This window comes from Talpa europaea (assembly GCF_964194135.1).
Source record: "Talpa europaea genome assembly, chromosome: 8".
In the NCBI taxonomy this organism is placed as follows: domain Eukaryota; kingdom Metazoa; phylum Chordata; class Mammalia; order Eulipotyphla; family Talpidae; genus Talpa; species Talpa europaea.
In genome coordinates, this window is record NC_140075.1 from 83,446,398 (window position 1) to 83,461,637 (window position 15,240).

Below are 15,240 nucleotides of genomic sequence, written 5' to 3' on the forward strand. Positions count from 1 at the left end.
TTAATGAATATTTTGTAACAAGTTCCTGAAGTTTTCTAATTCTTTCACACTTGTAGAAATTCTGAAACGAAAGAAAACATTCACTCAGAAGCGAGCTTATATAAATTTTCTCTTTAAGTTACTTTGCATATTTAGAGAACAGAAAAATTTTAAAGTAATTTATTTCAACGAATTTAAAAGTACACAATTATTTAATTTACTTTGATTTACTTTAGTTCTTAATTTGACATGACAAAATAATACTGCCAAAAATTTTAAGTATACAGAACTTGTTAAAATTTTATAATATACAGAAGTATAAAGTACATAAACAAAAAATTCATATGCATTCAAAAGAATATATATTTAGTATCACAGCATTAAGGTATGTACTTAGTATGAAATTACTTAAGTATTATAATACTTGGGCATTTTAAGTATTTATAAGTATACCCATATGCTTAGTATTTAAAATACTCATTTAAAGTATAAAGTATATAAATATCAAGACATATATTAAATATGCATACATATATGAATTCTGAAAAAAATTAACATGCCATATCAAAGAATCAAAGCCTCGGGACTCTAAAGAGTGAAAATAATAAATGTATAATATCCACTAATTTTTATTAAAAAAAGTTTGTCCATTAGGTCTCCTCTCCGCCATGAAATAACACTGTTGAAATACAGCCATTAAGAGTCAGTGTGTCTCAGAAATATCTGGCATGGTCAAACAAATTGAGGGCAAAAATGATCTTTAGTAATTTCTAACTTTGTTGAATGCAAAGAAGATTTAGGGCTTTTTCTTCTCTAAAGGTTAAACCAATTGCATTTTCTCATTAAAATATAAATGTAAAAAGGAAGAACACTGGTAAAAAAGATTTTTCTTAAAAACTACTTTGGTCAATGAAAAGTTTCTTATTAATAAAAGACTGCAATCAAAGTTTTAGTTATGATTACATAGCTAATAAATTTAATACAGTGGGATATTAAAATATGCTTAAAATAAAATTATATAATTAAGTGCATGTAATTATTACAACTCTGAAAAAAAATAATACACACACACAAAAAAAATCAGTGTGTTAGAGAAATAATTTTGAAAGTGAATCACTTCAAACCCAAAATATTAAATCATAAATTTTAAAAGTAAAGAAATACATGATGCAAATCTGAAATTTATGATATAATGCAATGTTACTTCAATTAAAAAAATTTAGACCAGTGCTATAAACCAAATTATGTTCCCTACAAAATTCATATGTTGAAATCCAATATAGTTTCATTTGTAAATAGGGTCCTTTAGGAGGAAATTAAGGTTAAATGAGGTCATTAGGATAGGATCTTAGTATAACTGCATTGGTGCTTATAAGTACATGTGCAACTTATAAGTACTGGAATCTTGATCTTGGACTTCCACCTTTGAAACTAGTAAAGAAATAAATTTCTATTGTTAACATTCCTCCCCACCCTGCCAAAAAGAAAAGAAATGCAGTCCTTAGAATATATTATAAATATATAAATCTCTACATCTTTTATATATTATAGGCCATAAGGAAATGCATCCATACTTAAATTTTATAATCTAAGTTCCTCATTTCAAGCGTATCCTCTAATCTCTTTGGTGAAAATTATTTTTTAAAGATACATTAACATTTTTATAAAATTATGCTTTCACAAAGAAATTTTACATGCACGACTATATTAACATGACTTTTCCAAAACCTTCAAAAACATTTTTGGACAGCACAAAAAACTATTTTTAATTAGAAAAAATATATAAATTTAATAAGATTACTACTGAAGACCAATCAGTAAATTAGTCATGATTATAAAAGTCAATAGCTGAAAATAATAACATCTAATGACTGTGTGTGTGTCTACATATTTGATAAGATCATAAACCTTTATGGCAAGATAATTTCACTTTTTAGGATATTCCTTACCACTTTTATCTGAGAGTATCTATGTTACATTACACTTACTTGGTTAGCAAAAGCAATTTTCAAACTAACCTGCCAAATGCATTAAATAATGATACTATTTCTTGTCTGGTGAGATGGAATTCATAACTGGGCCCACTTTCTGGCATATTTGCTATCAATTTCTCAGAAAACAAGATCTTCAGAGCTGTTCCCAAACCTTGAGTCTGTAACAGAAATAAGAAAAAAAGAACAATAAGATAATTCTTTGTGCAAAGAAAAAAAGTAAGATCGAGCTAGATTTGCTTACCTGAAGTTTCCCCCATAGTCGACATTTAAAACAACCAACACAATCCATGATTCTTGAAATATTTCTAAAATGCAATCGAAATTCCTCCTAAAACAAATAAGAAACAATATATAGTCAAATACTAAGTATTTTTGGAGTGCCTTCTATGTGCCTGATACTGTGCTATATAGGGTACCAAAAAAAGGGAAGAAAATTAAAATCAACATTCATTGGGCATGTCCTATACACCACAATCTATATATACAATTTTACTTTGTCTTCACCACAAATCGCTACTAATATCCAAAAGTAGATATTAATATAATCTACACCTAATGAATTTTAAAAATAAGATTCAGAGAGGTTAGGTAATCCCCCTAAATTCCCATATCCAGTAAACAGCAAACTTAGACCCCAAATCTACCTGACTCCAAAGCCAAACTATCCACAAATAACAGTAACTGGGTTGAGGTATTGTATGTGATTATTATATGTCTTTATCAGGGGAGGGGAAACAAAAGTTGATTGAAATCATTTACCAAAATACACAAGTAAGAGAGAGAGAAGGGAGGCCAACAGGAGGGGAAAAAGAGCAAAATGAAAACTTTTAGTCTCATAATAGCTAAATTAAATCCTTATTGCTGATACTAGGTAAAACATTCAGATTTTCTTTTATTATTTCTAATATTATCATTAACATACAGAAATACATAGACTATAGTGAACCTCCAAGTACTCTTCATCAAATTTTAGAAAGTACAGTTGAAACCCTGTGTATCCCTCCAACATCTTATATATTCCACCTGCTATAACTATTCTGAATTTGCTTTATTATTCCTTTTTCATTTTTATACTTTAAAGAATGTGAATATCTGTGAACACTAGGCTATTATATTGTTTATAATAGGGCAACATGTATCCAGCTCATCCAAAAGTGTCAAGAAAAAGGGAAAAAGTAGGGAAGTCAAGTGACTCCCTCTGGAATTATAATGGAATTCCAAGCTATCATACTTTATGCAGGAAATTTTACATATACATTTCAGGTGGAACAGTCATGAACAAATTGGCCTATATCCGGGGAGAATAGTGTTTTTTCTCTTTTATTTAATGTGATAAAGTGCACACCTCAACCAGAAGAAAACAGGATCAAAGATGCAAAAATGGCAGTATGCCATTAAAGATGGGAACCACTATTCAAAGAGGACCTCAATTTGCTCTAGGGTAGTCTTTTATTCTGATGTTTTATTCAGATTTAGACACTAAAATGGCTATACCATATAGAATACATTTAATAGGACTGCAGATCTTGTATCTTTATTCATTTAATAGGAAGATCAAATTACTAAAACCAGTTGCTGCAATATGTTAACATTATCTGATGTTTCTGTATGTTCTGGACTGAGTTGAATGAGAAGTAATGCTAATTTTAAACCTACATGAAAAAGCTTCACCTAGCGATAACACTAGATTTGGGTGACTTGGTATAAGGTTTCCTACAAATTTATATTTTGACCTTGAATTAAAGAAAAATCACAATTTTTACTAGAATAACAGAGTATAAAAGTTTCTCTAAAGTAGCTTTTTCCATCCTATAAGGCAATGAAATCTGGAAGATTTAATAGTTGTTATAAAGGTTTACAAAATCCATATGTAGATAAACAATGTATATAGGTGATGCATACATTCAATAAATTTCCAGATGATAGAACATGTTATGATCAATAACAGATAACTTTCACTTTAAAAGTGTTACTATATGCATAAAATTAAAACATTGTGAGAAATATTTCTAATCTGCACATTATTAAAAGAATGGATACCAAAACCCTCTCAAATACACCAACAAGTGTACTAAAAATAAGGAAAATATTGAAAACAGTAGAGAAAAAAGTTTTATTGTAGCATCTTCCCCTCACCTCTAAGTTCCTGGAAGCAGTTTGGAAGGTTATATAAGCACAGAGATTTCTAGCAAGAATGCATTAAGTAAAGTAGGAGGTAGATAGGAGGTCAAAAATAACCATTATCTAACAGCAAAAAAAAAACCCTGAATGCAAGAACGTATATTATTTAAAAGCTACATAAAATCAGGTCCTTTCTTTCAGAGAAAAAAGTAAGAAACAGACAAATAGTATTTGTTATACATATTCTGATGAAATCAGATCAAGTCCATTGCTACTGAGGGCCACCTGCCTTTACTAACCTATAGTTCTATAATATAACTGTGTCCCCAGAGTAGAAATCCATTGAGGGCACGAGCTTTCCTCCCTTTAATGACAAAAAACATGCTGTGCACATAGTGTTTAATAAATCTTCCTAGTAACATTTTAAATTTGTAGTATTTTGAAGCAAATATCCACAAAGATGGTCTTGCTTGAAGTCAGATCTCTATTAAAGAGTTGAGACAAAGACTGAACCCTATGATGAGTTATTGGGTATCCTGTTCTCTTATGGTTGCATTCTGGCATTCCTAAATATCTTTAATTCCCAGGAAATGAGATGAATGACAAAACAACACTGTTTTCTCTCCCCTAAAGAGAAACCTTTAAACAAAATCATTTTCAGATTTCAGCAAAAGCAGACTAATATAGTCACAAATGCTCTAGAGCCCTTCCCTTTAATATATAACCACTGTTTCTGACATACGATCATTAATGTGAAAACCATCTGTGGGGCCTCCTTGGTAGCCCAGGGGTTATGTCTCAGAGATATCACTGCTGTGGCCTCAGTTTGATTCCCACCAGGGAGCTAACCCACATATGGCGCAGCAGACCTCTCCTGTCTCGCCCGCTGCTCCTTTTAACAGTTTATTTCAGTAAATCTGCCTGTTCTGCTCTCCACTCTGTCTCTGGTGAGTCCTCTCCTTCCTCCGCACCTCCAGCCTACACCCCAGTTCTTCTATGCCTCCCCCCAAAAAAAAAACATCTGTGAAGTATCCAGTGAAACAGATTCTAGTTATTACTTTGAACATAATACAAACTAATCTTAAGTTGGGCCTGCATTTGAACTTCATTTTTTTTAAGAAAAAAAGATTACAATTCTGATTTTTCTTAAAATTTCAAGTGCAGAATCCAAATGTAATAAGTAGGAAAACAAGGGCTTATATTTATACCTGCATAAGAGTTTATATCTACAAATTAACTTAATGTGTAAAATAATTACCTTTAGTTTGCTTGCTTCTTTTTTATCCCCAGCAAAAAAAGAATTCTCATCAAAATGCAAAGGAAATGACCTGCATTTTTAAAAAGGATATTCATTTTCATTTATCATAAAATGTTAAAAGTCCTGCTAATATAACTGGTCAGTGATAAATAATGAAGAATAGAAAATATGGCAAAATAAATACCCCAATACCCTGAAACAAATTCTTATCATCAAATGTAAGAGCTATCTGTATTATATAGTAGGATTTGGCACCAAACACAATCTCTTCAATTTTATATGAAAATAATGCAAGCTTCAAGTAGTTAAAGAAAGGCTCTTAAAATAAATATATATGCCTGTTGGCACCCAGGTGAAAAATAAAACTAAAACAAAATTTAATTCTAAAAGACCTACGAGCAAAATCAGGTGTTAATATTCTTTAAATAGTTTCACTTTTCTAAATTGAATATTTACAATTTAATTTTAGATACCACTTGTCACTCTTCTATTAATGTTAAAGTTTATAATTTACTTGATTTCATGAAGTATGTCCAAAAGTAACATTTTGTTTTCTGTATCCTGAGCTTTATTTCCGGTAAAGAGCTGAAAGTCTGGACGCTCAAAGAATGGTAGCACTTTTGACAGAGCCTTCAATTCTATTAAGTAGAGGAAGTACAAGTTCTTAAGCCTTCTTGGACCTTCTCCTTCAGTCAAAATTCCATCAAACCGCTGCTGAAATTCTGTAATGTTGTGTCCCCATTTTTTTTCCAACCAGGTTTCTGAGAAGAAGGAATTAAGTAAATATTAAAAGTTGAATTTTAAAATTAAGAAAGTTTCATTTTTTATATTATGTTATTTAATGCCTACAGAAGTTAATCTCATTTAATATTTTAAAATATATAATAAATATCACCATGAAAACGTTTTTTCATAATTTAGCCTTTAATAATTCTACCTTAAAATTTTTTATTAGCTAATTTTTTTAATTGTGGTAACTCAGGATTCTCCCCATCAGGTATGCAACCACCACCAAATCACCCTTCCCTCTTGCTTCCCACCCACCACCTCCTCCCTGCTTTGAATACATCAGTTCTTTTAGTCAGTTTTCAAGGACTAGCTTCTGAGATTGTCTTTCTCTGGTTCTTGGTTTGGTTCCTCTATATTCTACTTATTACTGACACCATGCAGTATCTCTCGCTCCTTCTGTCTTATTTTACTTAGCATTATCTCTTAAAATTTTCTCTCTAGAACCCATGCTTAAAAGGAAAATAAAGTCAGTGTTTTACCGAGACCAACTTGCTAAATATAATCATATTCATAAAATAATACACAGTTAAAAAATGACTGAAACTTGTAATGAGTTTGAAGTTCTATTTAAAATAGAAACAAACTATATTTTGTTTCTGTGAGCTAAGAAGTAACTTAATTCAGTAGAAATATGTTACTGATGAAAATCAGCCATGGTCACATCTTTTAACAGCATTCGTAAAGCATAAAGAGCAGCAGTAAATGCTTTTACCCATTAAATTCCAGGTCTGAAGCTGGCAAATGAATAAACAGGCTCTGTTACAGTAGTATCTAGTGAATAATACACTCTAATATTTTAATTCCCACAAGGAAACAAAAGAACATTTCTAAAGTGAAGTGTATAATTTTGAGCAGCTTCTTCAAAGAAGGTGAAGAGCTTGGGACATATGAACTATTCCTTACAGTATCTATATCTGCTACATTCTTGATAAGCCAGTTACTACAATAAAAACAAAAATAATAAAGATTTTAAAAAAGAATGAATTTTTACTACCTAATATTTAAATGTATTAGTCTCTTCCCATTCAGTAAAATACCAAGACTATTTTAAGAATAACTGAAAATAGTGTGGTAAGATGAATAAAAGTGAATGTCACATACCTTGTAGAAGATACCGTGCACTCAAATGCACATTAATGCTTGCATGTAGGCCAGATATAAGTCTGTAGAAAGCTCTTTTCTCTACACAGAGGCCTAAAGTAATTTGGAAATGAAAATTTCGTATGTGAAATATATAAAATATGCAATTCATTTCATGTCTCTTGAAAATGAGGGGAAAATCATCGTTTAAATTTGTTTAAACGTTTCAAATTACCTTCAAGCCAACTGTAAAAAGTGTTCTCTGAAAAAAAAAAAACAAAAACAAAAACCAAGTCACAAGATTATAAAAATGCCAAAATGAAATGTTACATTCTTCAGGAGTTTTCATGTATTACAACATATTCTTGCCAAAAATGGATTTAAAGACTGTTTAACTAAAGGTCTGAATTTTATTTGGAATTCCTCCAAAGGAAGGAGAGATTTGCATGGATTCAATTAATTATCACTCTACTACTCAGTCTTCAGAAAGCATTAACATTGCCTTAGCCCCCAACTCACACCTTTCTGGATAGTGTTTTATACTAGGTCAAAAGAGTTTAAATAACAAATCCAATACATGGAAAAACACTTAGTCTTAACAACAGTTCATGCTATGAAAATTAAGTATTCATATATGTTTTCTTAAATTAGAGAAGTAAATATCAATAATTGTAAAATGGCATTGGAAGTATATTATTTGTATACAGTTGATAGTAGTACAGGCCATTCTCTATTTCAAAAGAGCAATTCAAGGGAATGTTACAAAAGCCAAATATCAATTATATTCTATGACCTAATAAGATCACTGTTCATATATGTAAATATGGTAACTGTTTTTAGAATTAAGCTCTAAAAAAATAACTCAAAATGGAAGAAAGGATAATTTGTAGAATGATTGTTAAATACAATTTGTAAATCCTGATATAATCAAAATGTATAGTAATACCTCAGACTAGTTACCAGGTAGAATATAAAACTATTAAAATGATAAGCATGTGGAACAGGAAAATACATGAAGAAAATGTTTATTTAAAATAACATAAAAGTATGGAAATAATTATAACTGATTCATGTGCGCATTTACTAGAGATGGTAAACATTGTACTGTACAGTTCTTTTGGCAATAGTTGCTTATACAATATTAAAAAGTCAACATAAAAATAATGGAAGGAAGAAGCAATAAAACTAGACTACATAAAAATTTAAATCATGTTTGTCAGAAAACTTTTTAAACAAAAGCAAAATGCAAACAACTGGGTAAAATGCATATTGAAAATTACAACAAAGGGATAATATCATAAATATGTAAAAAGTTCATGAACTGAATAAAAATGCTGAAATGCCCACTAAAAGTGGACAAATAATATGAATAGAGAATTCACAAAGGAAAATGTATATATATATCATAAAAATTGTTTAATCTTTCTAGCAATAAAAATTATAAATTAAAAATATAGATACTACTTTAGCAGTAAAGATAAAAATATCTTTGACAAGGATTAAGGTAAAACTAACTGGAACACTGATTGGATGACAATGACATCCTCTCAATGACAAAAAGCAACTAGTCTTATGTACCAAGAACCTAAAATGTCTATATCCTTTAACCTAGTAAATCCATTTCCAGAAATCCACGCTGTTATAAATGAATGTTTGCAGGTCCTCCCCAAAAAATGTATATGTTGAAGCCCTAATCCCCAATATGCTGGTGTTTGGAGGTGGGGTTTTAGGAAGTAACTCTTTTGAGGTGAAGTCATAAGGGTGGGGGGCCATCATGGGATTAGTGTTCACACATGAGGACAAGACTAGAGCTCTTTCTTTCTCTACAACGTCAGGATATGGCAAGAAGGTGAGCTCTCTGCAAGACACAGAGGGCCCTCACCAAAAACCAAATCTGCTGGCACCTTGAACTTCCCAGTGTCTAGAACTGTGAGAAAACAATTTCTTCTGTTCAAGCTACCCAGCCTATGATGATTTGTTAAAGCAGCCTCAGCTTACTAAGACAAAGACTATAGAAGCCAATGGATATCAAAATAATAATATTCAAAACTGTAAATATAACTATTATAAAATTATACATATAAAAATAGTAATAATCAAGATGTTAACAGAGAAAAAGTATGAGGTAATAACTAAGAGCATGACCCTTAGAGCCAAACTCCCTGATTTGAATCTTAACTCTGCTGCTTACAACACATATGAATTTAGCTGAGTTGCTAAACCTCTTTGCAACTCATTTTCTTGGTCTATAAAATGGGAATAAAATAATACCTCCTTGGATTGTAGGAAGAATGAATTAAATCATACTTGTAAATAGCTTAGAAAACTAGCCATTATCATTAGTATTACATTATTAGGCATTTATCATTATCATAGTATTAGCCATTATCATTGTCTATTATTTTGGGGTTGCAAGACTGCAAGTAATTGTTCCCTTATAAAAAAAAAACTTTAGGTTTGGTTTTGTTTTTTAATCTTCAAGTTTTGGACCATGAACTTGGTAGAATGAGACTATAATAATACTTGAACCTAGCCTAAAATGAAATGAAATTTTTAATTCAGTTTTATAGTCCAGGAGAAGTTATTTTCAATCTGACCTGACTGTGATCCAGTCAGATACCATATAATTAAGACAGCTTTCATATGAGTACTTCATGAATATCTCATAAATAAGATAGTTACTCCTAAGGATAGTCCCACAGGTTAACAACTTTTTTCTCTGATAATGAGATTGAGGTTGATATCTTGAGAAGATTCCCAAAAGACAAAGTTAACCAAAAATATGTTTAAAACTTTTTAGCATTACAATTAATTTAGAGTTGGCAGTGATACCCAGGCCCATGAGTCAGGATTGCCTTGAAAGTCAACAGTTCAGTCCACTGATCCTATCTTTATGTTTTGCTATTTTATACTCAGAATGTTCCTATATGAAACCCCAACAGAGCCAACCAGCGAGGGGCACTGGGGGTTGGAGGGGATGGTGGGATATGTCAGCTTCCATGTGCAGTAGATAAAACATACATTGTCAAGAGGCTGAAACAGACTGTATTGTCTGAGCCCAGGCAGTCATTTCCTTTATTTATTTATTTTTTTAAGATTTATTTTTATTTATACAAGCACTGGGTACAGTCAGAAGCGCGGGAGGGTGAGAGAATTCACCAGAGCCAGAGCGGGGAGCAGAGCAGGCAGAAGGACCAAAGTACACTGCTGAGGGGAGCAGCGGGCGGCAGGAGAGGTCTGCGTGCCATGTGGGACCCTCCTCTGGTGGCCGGGGAGCAGCCAGGGATTGAACTGGCGCTGCAGAGGCTGCGGGCAGCTTCGCAACCCAGTGCTCAACCTCTGCGCCACCGGGGAGGCCCAGCAGTCATTTCCTTTAACCTCCACATTCCCCTCAATAATTTCAGATAAACAAATACAAAATAACTTGCCTCTCAGATGGGGGAAGAAAAAAATGTTTTCCATAATGCCACCTGAATGCATATTAGCTGAGCAAATCATATAAGTAACATGTAATAAAGAAATTTACTTACCTTCACTTTTCCCTGAAAAACAAAACAAAACATTTATTGTTATAAATTTCTTCCAAATGCCCCCTTTAAAATATTATCCTTCCTAAAAATAAGACTTTTTAATAAATGGTTAGTTTTAGTCCATCAGTTTATCCACATAAGTAATATCTGAGAGTGAGACTCTTGTAACTATAACTCTCTCTGGTGGTGATATAGGAATTATGCCTGATTTGACTAAATGGTGTCATGTCCAAGAGTTCAGATTAAGAGTTGTTTCAGCTTATACAAAATTAAATATGGACTGACAGGACAAAAAACTAATCTATCACCTGAGAGTCTCTTAAATATCTTAAGGATTTGTGGTTATTTGCTTGGCAGAGCCTTTTCCCACACTTAATTATCCAAAATTATAACACAGATTCTATTAGAGATTTGTGTTGTTCTGATTCTGAAACTTCCAAACTGGCATTATACATTTTTACCTTAAGCAGGAATATTTTTAAAGATTATCTGTAGGATTCAAGTTAGGCACAATATAGCAGTTTATATGCAGCTGCTTATTTACTATGAAAAGTTATCTTGTTTTGCTTACTTCTATTTAATGCCATCATTGACTATTAAAGTAACATATGCTCGTTGCAAATGATAAAACAGGTGGAATAAAAAATATCATCTATAACTTCTGCGTAAAGATAAATACCATTTATATTTTGGTGTTCTTTTTCATACTCAGAGAGCGGCTTCTTTTTCTCAGTGTATTGTTGATCATTTACTGATATCAATAAATACAAATTTTCACCAACACTTATAATGCCTGTATTCTGCTATTTGAAGTCCATATATCATTTAATCAGCTCCCTACTGATAAACACTTAGCCTGTTTCCATTTAGCTTATATGAGGATGGTTAATTAATTTACCAGATTATAGTGTTCATAGTGAAGATGACTTCTTGTCTAAGAATTTGCATTTCAGGTAACAATAAATCAACAGCTTCCACTGAGTTACCATATATAATTCTGTATAAACCCAAAAGCCTTGTTTAAAGATGTTCTTTCATTTCTAATCCAAGCCTGCCAACGTTTAGAGAATGATGCAATCCCACTACTTTCCAGGAGAAAATTTATGTTTATTGACTATATGAGATCAGCAGCTTTTCAAATAAATTTCAAAAATGAAATCCTTACACATTTGCTAAAAGCACATCAAAGATTTCATCAGTAAGTATATATTCAGAGAATAGGGATATATATTTCCTAAGGAAAAAGTCTGAAATCATATACTAAAATGATTTAACAAACCATCTGCCTCTTACAGGCTGTGCAGGGATTGTGAATTTCAATTGTATCCCTTCTGCACCTAAACAGTGCCTAGCACACAGCAAATGGTGGATAATCATTTTTGAAGAAAAAAGTGATTTTCATTATTGTAGACAAGACCATTAAATGTACAGAGCAATTTTTACTGATCATTTATTTTTTAAAAATTTTCCTTCTATTATGTTTCAGACTCAACATTAAGAGGTGAAACCAATAAATGCTTCCCATAATTCCAAATTACTAGCATAGATCAATAGATACACAAACAATAATAATACGATCACATTAGACAGTATAAAGAGCTGTAAGAAAAATAAAATGTGGCATAAGTCACTTTATGAGAACAGAGATTTCTTCAAAGTTAGAAGAACCAGGGAAAATTTTGTGGAAAAGACAACATTTGGGCCAGACCTTGAGCATAAGTAGAAAATGAAAAATGCTAATGAAAGAAAAAGTAATGTGAATTTGAAATCAGATTCTTATTATATGCAATAATTTCTTGCTTTTAAACAGATTTAACACAGCCCTTTTTGATATTCATTTAACTAAAAGATGAGTGAAAATAGTAGAAAACCTGAACATACATATTCTGGAAAAAATTCATAGATGAAAAAATATACATAACTTATTCTTTATCCTATGATAGTCTAATACCATGAACTTCATTACAAAAATATGTATTACTTAAGTGTAAATATTTTAAACACCAACTTATCTGCAAGGGTGAGGCATAATTTCTGTGGAAACAGAAATATATGAAATCAAATGCTCTTGCCAGCTCTTAGAGAGTCTTTCCCTTCCTTCTAACCAAAGTTTACCAGATGATAAATGATGTAACAATACAAGTAAATAACTCACCTTGACCAGAAGCCAAAGGATTTAAAGGTCTTTTAATTGTCTGTGGCCTAGAAACAAAAGAATTAAAGCATAAAATATAAACATATTCCCTACCATGCCATAATTAAATGAGTAAAATTATCTCAGAAAATTTCCTAATGACAATAACCAAAATCAATGGTTTTATGGAGATCATAAAATATTTAGTTTTATCTAATTGCTTTCAGGAGGGTGTTTATTTTTTTAAATGATAGTAGTTCCTGGCTTTTCCCCATTGTAACAGTCATCTCTTAATCAGTTATTCAAACACAGGGAGAGAAAATACCAGTTAAACTTCTTTTCTAGAGTTACTAATATGTATTTGTATATATATGATTTATTTGTTGTGTGTTATGCATTTATGGCACAAAGTACACTCTTAATGGAAAGCCAAACAAGCAAAAAATATATATATATCCAACACAAACATTGTGGTGAATTATTTTCCATTTAGGTAATCATAGGTAGATCAATTTGCCCTGTGGTCATCAAGTTTGTTAAATAAAAGATTTTTATAATAAGAAAAATAAAGGTTAGTATGCCACCAAAAATAAAGGTTAAAAGCACCAAAGTCTTTTAAATCTTAAGATAAATATGCATTAGTGTTATTAATAAAGTATATATGGATTGTTTTCATCTCCATTATTTAAATTTTAAAAATTTGTACACTTGAGACATTTTGAGAACAGAATATATAAATTATTTTTTAGCATACTCAATTTATTGCCTTATATTTTCTTTATGGTTTAGAAATATTAGGGAAATCATGATATATGTTAGGAAGTAACTATAAAACTAATACAAATGCTTTATTTGGATTCTAATTTAATTGACATTAAACAGAAATCTTTAAAGTCAGTCAGTCATGTCAATAAACTAAATACTCCTAATAACAGGAAAGAGAAGTCAAATGAAACATGGGGCAGAAATGAGTAAATAATGAAAAATCTCCATTCTCCAAACTGGAGAGACTCTTCAAGTTAAAAAAAAAAAAAAAAGAAAGAAAGAAAGAAAAAGAAACAATCTGGCACTTTATTAATGTAAGTGTAACTAGGAACTCCAAAGATTTTCTCTGAATCCTCCCTAATGTTTAACATAGCAACAGAGCATTCTCTCTCTCTCTCAAATTTGTTGAACTTCATGCATACATGTTTGCCCAGAAGAGTAATTGAATTAATAAATAAGCATATTTCTATGTCTAAATACATCCTTTAACTAAGTGAATTTAACTCATATTTTTAAATCATTAAGATTTTGTTTATAAGGAGAAAGCATTACATCATCCAAAAATTTCCAAATGAAAAAGACACATACTTAAAACAGTTTTCTTCATAAATAACATTCCATATCTTCCAAGCATCCGGTCCCTTATAACCAGTGTAGCGCTCAGGATTAAGGAGCAAATCAACATATTCAGCATCAGGAGACTGTATGTCTATAAGACAAAATGTTTTATTAAATCTTTTCTTCAGTTATCTTAAAAAGCTAGTATACAAGACAGTGTTCAACTAATTTTAAAGTATGCATCTGAGATTGAAAACAACTTTTCAGAAGCTAGAAAGGAGGAAAAAGAGGAACAAACCTCAGATCAAACAAATAGCCACATTCAATGTACGTACGACTTATAAAAGTACCCTGGTTTTTTTGGAAATGGTCAAAAATAGAAATTTGTGATTTTCAAAGAAACATGGTAATCCAATTTTCATATGCTATCCAGTAAAAGAATATACTATACATTTCCTTCCACATTAACCACAACAGTTCATCAGTAACTGAGGCAAATGAAGTTTTTGTACCATGCATGTTACCACAGTGGTGGTTACTTACGTGACCACCAAGCAGGATCCACTACCAAGCTATCCCAAAGATATCATCCTAAACATGCAAAAAATTGCATGTGTATGATATTCATGCTACCATTATTTATAAAAAGTAAAACTGGAAACAACCTAAATGCCCAGCAAAGCAGAACAGATTTTGATTCTCCTTAACCACAGGCCCTTCCAGGCAGAAGACTACACACTTGTTACTGACTCAGTGCACAACACTGGGCAAGTTACGCAAAATTCTCTATGCCTTACTGCCATCATTTGTAATTGTGGATAATACTCATAGTGTTATTGTGAGGCTTAAATAAGTTTATATGTGCAGGGTGCTTAGAACAAGAGTAAAATTAATATTAGCTAGTAAAATTAATATTAGCTATGTTATATGTTAATAGACCATTTTACAGTAACAAAACTGGAAGTACAAAGAGTATTTAAATAATGAAAAGATAAGCATTATCACAGAAAAGTCAATCACAGATATATCTAT

At 31.3% G+C, this 15,240-nt stretch overlaps 1 protein-coding gene across 5 annotated transcripts in view; it reads right to left on the reverse strand.

The window, feature by feature from the left end:
- ERO1A (endoplasmic reticulum oxidoreductase 1 alpha) overlaps positions 1-15,240 on the reverse strand; it is a gene marked incomplete at both ends in the record, with an annotated part of 36,869 nt that continues 21,629 nt past the window's right edge. For 2 of the 5 annotated variants that reach the window (XM_084240783.1, XM_084240780.1), the window contains 9 exons: positions 1-61; positions 1,998-2,131; positions 2,215-2,301; positions 5,353-5,422; positions 5,867-6,113; positions 7,243-7,335; positions 7,457-7,483; positions 12,907-12,953; positions 14,239-14,359. In XM_084240783.1, the coding sequence (XP_084096909.1) occupies positions 1-61; positions 1,998-2,131; positions 2,215-2,301; positions 5,353-5,422; positions 5,867-6,113; positions 7,243-7,335; positions 7,457-7,483; positions 12,907-12,953; positions 14,239-14,359 (887 nt within the window). Of the gene's footprint in view, positions 62-1,997; positions 2,132-2,214; positions 2,302-5,352; positions 5,423-5,866; positions 6,114-7,242; positions 7,336-7,456; positions 7,484-12,891; positions 12,954-14,238; positions 14,360-15,240 lie in introns of all 5 variants that reach the window. The other 3 variants (XM_084240782.1, XM_084240781.1, XM_084240784.1) reach the window with 3 other exon arrangements.